General features: G+C 31.9%; 2 protein-coding genes across 3 annotated transcripts; one reads left to right on the forward strand and one right to left on the reverse strand.

Moving 5' to 3' along the window:
* Positions 1 to 51: 51 nt before the first annotated feature.
* On the reverse strand, positions 52 to 1502 carry LOC100649289 (40S ribosomal protein S13). Its single transcript, XM_003395258.4, has 3 exons — positions 1399 to 1502; positions 783 to 910; positions 52 to 398 (listed from the first exon to the last, which is right to left on the reverse strand). The coding sequence occupies exons 1-3, from the start codon at positions 1419 to 1421 to the stop codon at positions 94 to 96; spliced, it is 456 nt and encodes a 151-aa protein (XP_003395306.1). The 5' UTR covers positions 1422 to 1502; the 3' UTR covers positions 52 to 93.
* A 686-nt stretch (positions 1503 to 2188) lies between these two features.
* LOC100643402 lies at positions 2189 to 14023 on the forward strand. 2 transcript variants are annotated; one of them, XR_007224001.1, is made up of 15 exons: positions 2189 to 2378; positions 3548 to 3705; positions 3802 to 3885; positions 4026 to 4095; positions 4213 to 4547; positions 4626 to 4856; positions 4985 to 5142; positions 5273 to 5789; positions 6060 to 6295; positions 6409 to 8059; positions 8132 to 11950; positions 12193 to 12321; positions 12486 to 12616; positions 12827 to 12918; positions 13106 to 14023. XR_007224001.1 is itself a non-coding variant. In XM_012309044.3 (14 exons), exons 2-14 carry the CDS (start codon positions 3589 to 3591, stop codon positions 12843 to 12845), a joined length of 7497 nt encoding a protein of 2498 aa, XP_012164434.2. In that variant the 5' UTR covers positions 2189 to 2378; positions 3548 to 3588; the 3' UTR covers positions 12846 to 14023. The 2 variants fall into 2 exon arrangements, 1 of the variants encoding a protein (XP_012164434.2); XM_012309044.3 differs by having other exon boundaries at positions 12827 to 14023.
* Positions 14024 to 14250: the final 227 nt, after the last annotated feature.

The following is a 14250-nucleotide window of genomic DNA, read 5'->3' on the forward strand; positions in this document are numbered from 1 at the left end:
GTGGAAATAGAGAATTTGCAGTGGGTTGCGTTTAGTAAAACACAAGCAACGTATATTTAAATTTTTATTTTGTTAAGAGATACGTAGAAATAATTAAGCAACAAGAGCGCTAGCAGTTGAGCTCTCGTACTTCCAGTTTGCTGGAAGCGTCCCCTTTGATTTATAATATCTAGCAAGCCGATGGATTCGAGACTCCACAAGAATCAATCTAAACTTGCTATCTTTGTCCTTACGGTTCCTTTCCAAATGTTTTCTGATAGCAACTGCTTTTTTTATTAAATAGTACAGATCCTCCGGTAAGTCTGGAGCAAGCCCCATACTTTTGACGATCCTGAGAATCTTGTTTCCAGTGCGAAAACGCACCTGTGCCACTCCATGAGAATCTCTAAGAATCACACCTACAAGATTTGATTATCTATTTAGTCATTATCGTGACATTACGTACAAGTATCGTATTCTTGAACAAATGAACAAATTTAATAAATTTAACTTTTAGCTGTTGGTAAGTACCTATAATAGCATGACAAAATGCCATTGCCATCTCAAAAGTTACCATTTTTACTATCGCAAATTATTGATAAGAAACAACGATTAAACACTGAGTCTTAATCAATTTGCTTGAAATACGTTAAATTTGTACAAGTGTCGATAAACGAGATATAAGAGAAATAAAGGCGTAATTTGTATTATGACAAATATGACAAATATAATATATTAATGTGCAAATGTGAATTTTACAATATTCAATAAACTAACTATATCAAATAAAAATGAAACATTACCAATTTGAGACGGAGTATGCCCCTTTTTAGCTAGTTTGTAAATTAATTCTTTGCAATCCTCTGGTGTCAGTTTCAACCATGTTGGAACGCTCCGTCTATAGGGCAACGCTGACTGGGATATACCCTTTCTGTAATATTATTAATTCTTGTTATTGAAATACCTGGTGCTTTTAATAAAAATTATCTGTTAACAAATCAACTATATCTAAGCAGAGATAATATCAGTCAAGAAAAATACTATTAAGTAATTCCTTTAAAAAATATTTAAGTATTTAAAGGGGACAATTTGAGGTTATGTATACAAAAGGACAGAGGATATGAAAAGTTTGTACACAGAAAGCAACATCTCCTAAATTCCAAATTTTAAACTATTATAAACATAATTAACATATAACAAAACGGATAAACTATCTCAAAAGAATATGATTATTACTACTTTAAATAAGGGTCACATGGCCGTTAAAAAAGACACTGCTGTGTCAATTATTTATGCTAGAACTTTATAAAATTGTATTATAATAATTGAAAAAATTAAAAGGTATGCAAGAAAAAAATAACTTTTGTATATATCTATTGAATGTAATGATAAATTACACTGGAATTTAATTAACTTTACCCTGGTGCGTGCATACGACCCATCTTTGCGTACTTTTCGTCCACAAAAGACAGTAACGCTCTTGTAACTCAGTTAGGTGGTAGAATTACAAAGCAACTTAAAATTTTCCCGGGAAAATTAATATTGTAAAAATTATTGTGCAAAGATAATTGGAGAGTATTGTGATTATAAAATATTTAATACCAGACGAGAAATATCTTTTTCTACTCAAGTTACGCTCAATTTTGTTTGAACGATTAATTTGAACAATAAGTATCAATGATACGTTATATACGAAATATAGTATTTAATGAATTTTTTTACATTGCATAAAAATAATCATATAATAATAACAATACTAACATTAATTAATTAATACATCATAGTATTCATAATATTAAAAGTTTATCATAGTATGTAATCTATAGAATAATATAAAATTAGCAGCAATCAAAATATAAATAAAGATAAGAATACAAAAACGAATAATTTTACGATAATTTTAACAATGATAAACAATCGGCAAAAGTTGTGAATCTTGAAAAATTATCTAAAGATATACATAACTATATATGACAACCAAAGTTAAGCTAAAAGTTAAATTTACTGCTTTTCTGTAGTTTCCGGCGGATGCTTACCAAAAATCAAGCAACGATCTAAACAAATTTAAACCTTTTAAATTTTAAAAATTTTCTAGCTAGACATTATAAATATATATATCTCTCTTAAAACAAAATATAATTTATTTCATGTAAATAATTATGAAATATGTAGTTTCTCGATGAATTAGACAAACAGTGAGAAAATAGCGCAACGTCGCGAACGGCGTCGGCAGCCAAAATGTCGGCAGTTTCTCAACTTTAAGCGTACCCTCTGTCAACATTTGTAAAACTGCATCGAAGGCAACATCGAATCAGCCAATAATTAAATCATTAATGATGTATGATCGATATTAGATCCTCTTGATACAGTGCAAAGTCGGAATCGTCAGAATTTCGAAGGTAAATTGACATTTTTTTAGGTTCTTCCTCGTATTGTTCGATCCTCGACCCTTATTCTTAGCACAATTTCATCGAAAATGTTGCAAATTTATTATTAAAATTTTTTATAATCATATCGAAATGACGATCGATTAGGAAAAATCATTTGCAAAGTATGCCAGAGAAAAAAATATTTTATTTGAGTAACTTTTTTCCAATGAAAAGAATTTAGTGATGTGCTAATGTGGTTATATACAGTGACTCACAAAGTACCTCGACGAGTTTTGGATAGACATGTAAATGAAATATTTTGAAATTTCCTCTGGCTATATTATTTTAATTGTTAACCGAAAAACCGGTTTACAATTTATTCTATAAGATACAATATATGTGTAATATCTCTGAAATAAATATGGCATTGTGCATTAAATGTGTACATATTTAGTTATAACGTTGATCTTTGTCTCATTTAAATCTAAATATAACACTAATTTTTTATTCCATTTTTATTCATTTCAGTCTTAGCACCATATTTACATTATTTACATTAACTAAATTTTATTCAATTTATGACTCGCTTAAAAAATAATAAATTTTAACAGATGTATTTATATGGATATTCTATGTTTGTTGCCAATTTTTGTTCTTTCTGTAATTATTACGATATTTGCTTTATATTTTCTTCTTAAGTTTATATCTTCCAAAAATCTTCATATTAGGTTGTACTCATTAACTTGATTTTTACTTTTGTTAACTTTTTTTTCTATGTAACCTTATAGTATCTTATGATCTTGTTGATATATAGTATGAGTATAATCTAAAACAGTTACCTTTGTCTATTTATTCTCAAATCTTATTAAATAAATATTATTTTGATAATTTAATATATTTTTCATATTATATTAAAAATGTTCTTTTATATTTGTAGATTGTTATGTTCTTAATATTTAAATATATCAAAAATATAGAATAACTTAATAATGAAAGTATGAGGTAATTAACAGAAGGCATAAAATAATGTATTGAATCGATGAAACGTATAGAAAAAGATACGATTATATAAAAAATATAAATTTCAAATATTACATGCTGAAATAGGTTAAATATTATGATAAATTTTTAATATGATGAATATTATAAAGCATTACTTAATGTTATTAATATTTTCTAATGTTGTGAATTATATATAGGATATGTGACAAGGCGGATATGATTTTACAAAGAATTTAAAATGTCTAGTGACAGTAATCAAACTCCTCAATCTGGCAAGCGGAAAAAACTTGTCAAACTTGATAGTGAAGATAGTGATGAATCTATAGTGCAATCTCGTAGAAGAAAAAAGACTTCTGTATGTAAAATTGGCAATTAATTAAATTTCAAATTATTATTGTTAAACATAATATTTTAATCCAATTGAATATTTCTTTTAATATTATGTTTATAGAAATTCATTAGTGAAGGTGAAACTAGTGATGAAGATAGTGATGATCAAGTAAGACCTATTCGACCTGTTAGAACACAAAGCCACGTAAGTTCTCAAATATAAAACATATTTTACCGTTTTGAAGATTTTTATGCTTCATAAATTTATATTAAATGAATTATTCAATTACCATATCTCACAATTATATGATACATTATAAAAAAATGTGTCCGATTTATTTTCAGAGAGTCGTTTCAGAGAATGAGTCCAGTTATGAGAGCAGCAGTTCTAACACTAGTAAATACAAGGAATTTGGTTAGTTTAAAGATACTTAGGGATTAAAGTCTTAATTATTAATATTTATTCTTTTATACAGCTAAATTTATTGATTTCATGATATTATAAATAATATCCATCAAATTTATTTCTTAGGAGACAGTAGTGAAATTTCAGAATGGCAATCAGACTGGAGCAGCTCATCAGAATTAGAAAAAAAGTCCCCTGTCAGGCGAAAAGTTCTTGGAAAACCAAAAGCCAAAAAACCTGCAAAAATTGTATCAGATACAGATACTGATAATGATGATCAAGTAGAAAAATGTCCAATTTGTCTACTTCCTTTTAAAAGACAGGAATTAGGCAGTCCTTCTTCCTGTGAACATTGTTTTTGTTTAGAATGCTTGATTGAGTGGAGTAAAAATATAAATACTTGTCCAGTGGATCGACAAACTTTCACGATAATTAATGTCCGAGATAAGCTAGGTGGTCAAGTATGTGTTATGAAAATAAAAATTATAATTATCGTTTAAAGAATAAAAATTAATTTCTAGTTTTATGTCTTCTCCTAGATTATAAGATGCATCCCGGTAGAAGTTGCTTCCAGCGAAGAAGAGAAATTGGATGATCTTACATTTTGTGAAGTATGCCATCAAAGTAATAGAGAAGATCGTATGCTTCTTTGCGATGGTTGTGATCGTGGTTACCATTTAGAATGCTTAACGCCTCCATTAGATGAAGTACCTATAGAGGAGTGGTTTTGTCCAGAATGTTCCCAGAATAATCAAACCAATGCAGAAACTGTAAGCTGTTTATATTCATATTCATATATGTATCAGTAATTTGCTACCTGAAATAATTGAACATTATTACTACCAATAATATATGACCATTGAAAGATTAAACAAAATGTTACATTATTTATTCTTAGTTGAAAATTGATGTGGAGGAAATCATAGATCTAGTGGATGAAGCTCGCAGACTTGGTGTTACTTATGGAAGAATTCGTACCAATATACCACAAGATTATTATCCAAGGATTATACCTCGCACTAGACATACAGAACGTGTTAGAGCTACTATTCGAAGGTATATGATAAGATAAAAAATATGTATAATTTGAGTTTCATTAATAAAATCATTTCATCAATAAATTTTTATGAAAATTAAAGTACAAAGATTTTTAAATTTTTAATAAACGCGAAATCCGTATTTACAGAAGAAATGGACTAGATGATAATACGCTATTAACTCGTCAATTGACATTTGATCCAAATCAACCTTCTACTTCATCTGGTTTGGAATCCTATGGAGATAAAAGTCAAAGTCGATCCTCAAGCAATGCCTCCAGCTCTTTAGGTTCTAGAGATCGTAACTGTTCGAATAAACATTCTGGAAAATCACGAAAATATAGAAGTAGTTCCAGCGACTCCAGTGATGAAAGTATTTCCAGGAAATCTCGAAGAAGAATCAATGACAAAAATAATTCCGAAAATTCGGGTAATAAAACTAGAAGAAAAGATAGTAATAATCAACGATCTGGAGGTAGTTCGCGAAAAAGTGGAACGAGAAATAATTCAAGAAAGTCTGGAAGATCTAAAAATGTTTCTAGAGGAACTATTCTAAAAGAAGTTAGAATTACAGAACGTAATGAAAATGGGAAAGAAGAAGAGATTGTAGCATATGTCAAAGTGGCTGCAGTTGGATCAAAAAGAAGAAAAACAAAAAGAAGAAAGGTATTTTAATATTGCTTTCTGAAAGTCTTAGTTATATATAAGTATATGTACGAGTAATATGTACGAGTATGTGTATAATTAATTCATCTGTTTCTCTGGTATATGCATATTTTTTTTTTTAATAAAACATCTTTTCTACAAAATATTTAGTCATGTTAATTGTATAATATCCAAATTATGAAAGAAGGAAAAATAATGGAACAAAGAAAAGACGAGGACAAAGATTATTTTAAAAAATAATTAAAAATAAGAATATTTACTTTTTTATAGAGAAAAAGTCGTAGACGTCGCGCTAGAACTGTAGCCACTACTTTAGCTACTAGCAAGAGAAGACTTGCAAATTCTTTGGGTATTTGTAAGCCATTTATTCCTATTTTAATACCTACTGTTAAAAATCGACCAATTATACCAGAAAGATCCGCATTAAATATTTCCCGACATAATTCTGGAATCTCAAGAATTAGTCTTTTCGGAGATCGTCTTAATTTGGATTATAGTCCCCCGGGGTAAATATATAAGTTTTTAATTCAATGTTTACAGAATATTAATCTGGATATTAAAATAATATTATTGAATAATATAATGAAATTAACTAAGCTTTTAATATTTTCGTTTATAGATCGGATATGGAAGATTATCATACAACTATTGGTCCCACTATAACTGTTCAAAGACATTCTGCAATTTCCTCTCGAAGGCACTTGCGTCTAAAAAACGTTGTTATTCCACAACAACCTCAACATGATCTTTTAAGTAGTATAATGAATGACCAAGAGATTTGGCATTCAAAAAATAGTAGTGTGACTTTAAAAGCTAATGGGCTTCTCTTAATAGAGAAAAAGAAGGAGTTGAGTGACTTGAAGAAAGAAAAATTAGAAGAAAAAGGGTTATCTAAAACCGCAGAGACAGAATCTGTTGTAGAAGATACAGTTTCTAGAGTTGATGCTCCACTAGATATTTCTAGATCTGATGTTCCGTTAGATGTGTCTATAATCAATCCAGAATCGATTATGCAGGCCCCAATGTATAATAATCCTTGTGGTGGAGGAAATAGAGGCAATTTTAGGGGTGGTTACAGGGATAATACAAGGCATAGTCATGGCGGGCAAAACTATGGAAGAGATTCTTTAAGTGGGAGTGGAAGACATAGTTATGGAGGAAGCGGTGGTAATTTTGGAAGAGATTTCGGACCACCTGCGTTTTATAATCCAAATTTTGAACATTGCGGACCTCCAATGTTCGGAGGTAATCCTCCATTTAGAAATCGAAATCCTCAACACTTTAGAAATGAAAGATTCCGCTTCATGCCTTCAGGTAGACCACAATTTAATTTTGCTGAAGGATTTTCTGAGCATCATTCTTTTCCTGAGAGGTTCAATCGCCCCCGGTCACCACAAGCTCCTGTTGAACGTCCTCAAAATAACATGCCACCAAATTTACCAGAGGACACTCCGAGAACCGATATTATAGACCAACAACCACAAGATATTGAAAATGTCTCTGTTAGACAAGAGGAAGATTGCGATATTTATTGCGATATTGAAACAAAATCTGATGGAGAGCTTCAAGATCAACAAAATGGTTCAATGGTTTTGTTACCTCCACCAGAACCTCCGTCAGGACTTTTAGACTTTGAAGAAAATTCTAAGAGCGATAAAGATAGTGATCAAGAACTAGTTATTGATGATAGCCAAAAAGAAGATACTCCAAAGAATGATAAGTATGACCCCTTCTCTGTAGATAGTGATAGCGATAGTGAAACAAAGAAAAACGAAGAAATTTCGGAAGAGAAGAAAGAAGAACACAGTGTGAAAAATATGGCACAAACAGACACCTCGGATACATCTATTCGTTTATCAGCTTATGATGACGAGGACGAAGAAGATTCTCAAGCCGATTGTCCAAACTTCTCCATTTATTCCTCTCAAACGATCGATGTAGCACGGCATACTGAACAACAATTATCTCAACAAATAGGGCCACTTGAACCACCTCCTCTCCCTCCTTCGATTCCCGATGACGATGATGTCATTGTTGGCGATGTTCAGGCTTGCGATCTAGCTGATATTCCAGAACCATCAGACCCATATGTTGAAGCATTGAGAAAAGAAAGGCAAACTTTAAGTAAAATTCCACCAAAAAAGATTTCTCACGATAGCCGGGGAAAGATTACGTTCAAGATTGGTAGTAAATTGAAGATTAATAATAGATTGTTAGGATTGCAAGAAGAAGAAAAGGAGACTAACAATGAAAAGAAAAAAGAAGCTGAGGTAAGTAGTAGTTATAATGCAATATATTATATTTTACATGTGTAATTATTTTTATAAACATTATTTTTGCAGCCTGCAAAAGAAGAAGAGACTTCTGTTGACCGCGAAGAGGAACGGAAAAGAATTGCTAAAAACAAATATGAAGAGGAAGATCAATTGAAAGAAGATAAACAGGAAGATTCAGAAGAACTTTTGACACCTGCGAATCCTCTGGATTTGAAAGAAAAGGACGCAGATGAAGACGAAAAGGAGAAAGAATTAATAGTATCAGCTAAAGATGACGCAATAGAGAAAGATTCAAATATAGCTATTTCACCAAATGTAACCGAGTTGTCTCCAAAAAAAGTAGAGAATGAAATGAGCAACGAATGTCTGTCGGAAGAAGAAAGTGAAACGTTTACTACGCTTCATAAGACATTAAAAACCGATGTTGAAGATGAAGATTTAAAAGAAGATTCAAGAATTAGAGAAGAACAGGATGTAGTAAAAGTTAAAGACCCCGAAGACTATAGGAGTGAAAATGATGATAAAAAACAAAGACATATTGATAAAGAAGAAGAAGATGATGACGACGATGATGATGAGGAGGATGACGATGATGATGATGATGATGAAGAAGAGGAGGAGGAAGAAGAGGAAGAAAGATTCCCCATAGAAAAAGAGAAAATGAGCAAAAAGGATATAATTGATGAAGATGTTGATAAGAACACGTGGGAATCAGATGGAGCTTATACTCCTTGCAAAGATGAACTTCCCTTGAAGGAATCAAAATTTTCTTCTGAACAGTTACCCCCAATTGAAAGTGGATTAGAACCAATCACACCAACAAAAGATAAACCTGACGATTTAGATAGCTGTAGGACTCCAGTGGATTACAATGTCTTAGGTACAGAAGCTATATCAGAGACGGACGAAGCTATGAATTTCGAAGACGAGTTAACCTTGTTGGGTTTACGAAAGGAAAAAGAAATGGAAGATGGTGAAATTGTCGAAGAAAAGACCATGAAAGAAGGCGATAAGGCTGAAAAAGAAAAGGAAGATGAAAAGAAGCAAAAGAAAAAAGAAAAAAAAGAGAAGAGCAAAGAAACAGAAAAAAATAAAGAAAATATTGCTTCAGAAAATCAAGTAGCATGGAAGAAACTTTCAAAAAGTACGAAAGAGAGGTCCTATAGAGACAAAGAAAAAAGATCAAAATCGAAGGAAAGAGAAAAGCTAAAGAAAAAGAAAGAAGTGGTGAAGAAGAAAGAAAAAAGGAAGGAATTACCCAGATATGATGTTAGGAAAATAGTTGCAGAAAGACCTTCAAGACCTAGGAAAGATGAGTATGGAAGAGATATTAGAGAAAAATCGAGACAAAGAAGTAGGTCTAGGAGTTGTAGTTCATCCAAACGTTCTAGATCATATTCCAAGCTCCGCTCCAGAAGCAGATCCAGAACTAGATTACAAAGGTCGTGGTCCAGAGATCGTAGATCTTATTCCAAATCTCTCTCTAGGCGGAGATCTCTTTCGCGTGGAAGACGTAAATCGCCGAAGAGAAGATCAACTTCTAGAAGAAGGTCTTCTTCAAGGAAACGATCCCTTTCTAGAAGGAGATCGAGATCTGTTTCTCGAAAACGGCGATCGAGATCTGTTTCTCGAAAACGGAGATCCTTATCAAGAAGAAGATCCAGAAGATCGGTCTCTAGATCAAGAAGGTCTTTGTCAAGATCTAGACAAAGAAGATCTATATCAAGATCCAGAAGATCTTTATCTAGATCTCGCGATAGGCGCAAAGACAAGAAAAAGTACAAATCTCGAAGTCGATCAAGAAACAGAAAGAAGTCTCGTTCAAAATCACCTAGAAAGTCGTCGAAATCTAGGGAAAGGAAACATTCAAAGAGAAAAGCACAAAGTAGATCAAGATCAAAAGGAAGGTCTTGTTCTAGGAATTGGGAACAAGTTGACAAAATTGTGGAACAAGAATTTTCTAGGGAAAGAGAAGAAAGAGAATCTTGGAGTGCACAATGGACACCATCTTGGTCGAGATCTAGATCAAAAACACCACAGCACGTACAACAAGAACCAATTACTTCTAGAGAATGGTCCCCAATGTTAGATAATGTGTCAGTTCCGCCAAAAAATCTAACTGTAATTTTAACAAACAAGGAAGCTATTAAGAAGAAAAAAAAAGAACGTAAAAAGGAAAGCAAAAAAGCTAAAGATGAAAAGAAAAGAAAGGGGAAAAGAAACAGGACTCCTCCACCGTCGAAAGAGGTTTTCGCCAGTGGAGATAATATTTTGGTTAGTGTGTGTTTTAATAAGGATAACGAAAACGATCAAGCAGTAGTCCCCGAACTTCCAGAAACAATTCCTCTAATTCCTCCCCTAAAACGACGTCGTAGGGAATCACTTCAAACTGATCCGCCGAAACGATCGAAAAAAGAAAAGTCGAAGGACAAGCGTTCTAAATCTCCAAAGCCTAAGAAGGATAAAAAGAAAAAATCAAAAGCAGCTGAAATAGCCGCTACAAAGAAACCAGTTGCAGTAATTGATCTGGATCAGTCTCCATTCCGGGAACAGACTCCATCTCCTAGAGACGTGATAGTTCTTAGTGACGATGACGATAAGCAAATTCAACAAATTATGCCAGATCAATGTCAACCATCTCAAAATTCTCCACCGCGAGAACAATTTATTTCTCAGGGTCCAAAAACACCTCCAGAGCCGCAAATCAAATTCTCAATAAATAAGCAGAGCAGTAACTTGCGACCGTCAATGTTGAATCCGCTTTTAGATGAGGAAGAAGAGGAGGAAATGGATGAAAGGGTCGAAGAAGAATTAGAAATGAGAGCGCAGGAGGAGCTAGAATTGAGATTAAAAATTGGACCAAATACTCCTCCAGAACCTCCAACATCACCACCAACTAGTCCAGATGCGTATGATCCATTTGATCCAACGAAATCAAGATCGCCAACACCCGATGTTAGTCAAGAGGCGAATTCCGGCGATGAAAGAAGAAGGTCACCGAGGAAGCACGATTCTGCGGATAGTAATATCCTCGAAGAGGAAAATCTGCAAAATCAGGAGAGGCAGAGTCAAGAAAAGCAACTAGAGAAACCTAAGATCATTTCTATGGTTACGATCAAGAGAGCTTCTCCGCAAAGGGATGACGTTAACGATAATGAAAACAATAAGGACACTGTAGTCTCAACCGGGAACTTAGAGGTACAGCAGAGTCAACAAAATGTGCAAAACCAGAGTAATCCTTTCGCGGTGATGAATCCTGTACTAGCTACAGTAGCTGCAGCAGTACAGAGAAGTGGAGTATTTAATGCGTCAAATTCGAATAGTAATCAACGTAACTTGTTACAGTCGAATCGAATTTCACCGAGTAATCAACAAAAACAACGTCCTGGCGATCGTTCGCAGGCACCTTCGGTTTTTACGAATTCAGGCAAATCCTCAAGAAGCTCAAAGTCCGGACAAACAAAAACCAACGGACAAAATGGAAACGATGCCGGCACAGAAACAACGGACAATGTGGATATGTCTTCCCCTTATTCGCCTGGGTCGACACTTAGCGATGGAATCTTCGATCCACCGAGTCCTACGAATTATAACAATTCACCTGCTGCTGGAGCAGGAAGTGGAGCAGGACCCGTTGGATCTCAACCTACGAAAACTAGCAATTCAAAAACGGCAAAATCCACCGAAAAAAAGGATGCATTTGATGCCCTTTTTGGTGCTTTACCGACCACAAAAACAATCAGTAAATCAAGTAGGAGCAAAAAACCTCAAAAAGATAAGAAGAAATCCACAAATCCGAAAGTTGGTGTTAGAATGGACGAAAACCAGCTTCAAATATTGGATGATCTTCCAAGTTCTGCAGTTGAAATGCAAGTCAAGGATAAGGTTTGGGTTTTCTTTTCTTTTGGGTTCTCTTTACTTCTAATATTTAAGCAAAAATAAATATAAATATTTGTCAAAATATTGGAGAAACATCGAAAAACAATTTAGAGTATTGCATTTGAAAATAAATTTCTCTGAAATATTTTATAATTAAATATTATAAGCCTTTAATTTCTCTAAAGGTTATTAAATAACCTGTTTGCCATATATATTTTTTAATGATATTATGTTTAATTATTTTGTAGTTCCTAAAAAAATTAAATCGTCAAGAACGAGTAGTTGAAGAAGTGAAATTAGTTTTGAAACCACATTACACAAAAAAGCACGTAACAAAAGAAGAGTACAAGGATATTATGCGGAAAGCAGTACCTAAGGTAGGTGTATATATATGTATATATATACATATATATATTTTTCCTTTAAATAAAAGTTATAATAGAAAACGTCAGAAAAGAAATACTATCTATCAGAACATCATCTATCAGTGTTTAAGCAATTTTATTATATTTGCCTAGCTTTCATTTTATTGTTTTGGTAGATATGTCATAATAAAACAGGAGAAATCAATCCAAAAAAGATTGCCCACTTAATAGAAGCTTACGTCAGAAAATGCAGAAGTAGCAAAAAGAAAAATATTGAGAGTTCCTCCGTGAAGGCCTCTAAACCAGCGTAAGTAAACACAATCCAATTTTTAAAAAAACTATATTTTCAGGCTTAAAGAATATTTTACTACTTCTACATTTAAGAACTTTATTATATATCATAATTATTTACTATCTCTCCTTGTTAATTAAAATAAAGGTAGATTATTTTTGCATTATTTATGAAAAGAATCGTGATCGTTTGCAACATAAACAAATTAAAATTTATCTGTTATAGAAAAATTTTGTGGAGTTGATCACGAGTCGGCTAGGTGTCCGTTCAATTCCCTTCGGTTTTATAGTTCAGATGATCGTCGTGCTCGATGAGCGGTGAGTGAGCTTTCAAAGAGCTAATCTGCTCTTCGATGATGCGATGTATGTTGTATTGTCTGTAAATACGTAATTAATTCATTGATTGGTCGATTGGTTGGTTGGTTGGTTGATTGATTGATTGATTGATTGATTGATTGGTTGATTGATTGATCAGTTAACTTCTAAGAATACCATTTATTTATAGAAACAATACCCTTCGTTTCATCAGGGAATCCAATTGTCTCTACGGAAGATCCATCCTTCACATAATATTTAATTCAATTTATATTTAATTTTTAAAAATTCTACACTTTTCTATATCTACAAAATGTATTGGAATTCATATTTATTTGAATACTTAATTACGAAACTAATTCGTTTTCTGTATATATCTAAGCATTAAAATTTATAAATTAATCAACAACAAGTGTGAATAAAATGCAAATAGAGTGAATTTTTATTCGTGTCTTTCATGAGTTATATATGTTTTTAATGAATACAATTGCAATTGACAATCTAAATCATCAACTATTTATTTTCTTTTCTTTACGTCATATCATACGTTTTATACGCTGTTATTATTTACATATGTTTTAAAAAAATTACTTATGAAACATATTAAGAAAGGACATTATCCAAGTTTCTACTAAAGTTTGCAATATATTGTTGAAATCAATAAGTATTAAAACTTGTACAGTTAAAATTTTATGGAAAGAAGAAAAGTATACAAAAATTTTATATGAATATTTATGCTATCATGAAAAACACTAATGTAGTAATATTATTCTCCATGGTATTAAAATACTTATTTACATAGACAAATATTTATTGGCACTACAAACGATACTTTGATAATTATTTATTCAAATAATTAAATATTAGTCATTATCAGTTTATTTAATGGAAATTGGACATCAATATTTACGATACTTGCGTCGGTTAACATATAAAATATGTATGTCACAAATTGATACTTTTGGCTTTTCCGCAGAGACTGTCATTTTCATATTTCTTAATATACGTGTAAAAATGCTTAAATACTACGTTTCAAACGTACATATTGTAATTTGACTCTTAATACAGAGTTGGACATTATTCGAATAAATTATTATTATCATTACTATCATTATTATTATTACCATTGTGTCTATTACTGCATTGTTATTAGTACTATTCTATATATGTATTATTAATATGTAGGTAATTGATTAAGGGAACTTTAATTAGGATTATGGTCTATTTATTTTTAAGTCTATTTAGATGGATGAAATTTATTCGAATAAATATACAGTCTATTTTGTTTGTGTTACAAAAATATTTCGAATAATTGTATTAAAATTAACATAGAAA

This window comes from Bombus terrestris, chromosome 5 (assembly GCF_910591885.1).
Source record: "Bombus terrestris chromosome 5, iyBomTerr1.2, whole genome shotgun sequence".
Taxonomy (NCBI): domain Eukaryota; kingdom Metazoa; phylum Arthropoda; class Insecta; order Hymenoptera; family Apidae; genus Bombus; species Bombus terrestris.

What these genes read in the sequence shown, in the direction of transcription:
- LOC100649289 (XM_003395258.4), bottom strand. Translation starts at nt 1,421, where the DNA reads ATGGGTCGTATGCACGCACCAGG. An exon ending in GGTCGTATGCACGCACCAGG is followed by an intron (nt 911 to 1,398) that starts GTAAAGTTAATT and finishes ATAATATTACAG; the next exon opens with AAAGGGTATATCCCAGTCAG. An exon ending in GCATACTCCGTCTCAAATTG is followed by an intron (nt 399 to 782) that starts GTAATGTTTCAT and finishes CAAATCTTGTAG; the next exon opens with GTGTGATTCTTAGAGATTCT.
- LOC100643402 (XM_012309044.3), top strand. Translation starts at nt 3,589, where the DNA reads ATGTCTAGTGACAGTAATCAAACTCCTCAATCTGGCAAGCGGAAAAAA. An exon ending in GTTAGAGCTACTATTCGAAG is followed by an intron (nt 5,143 to 5,272) that starts GTATATGATAAG and finishes CCGTATTTACAG; the next exon opens with AAGAAATGGACTAGATGATA. An exon ending in GAAAAACAAAAAGAAGAAAG is followed by an intron (nt 5,790 to 6,059) that starts GTATTTTAATAT and finishes ACTTTTTTATAG; the next exon opens with AGAAAAAGTCGTAGACGTCG.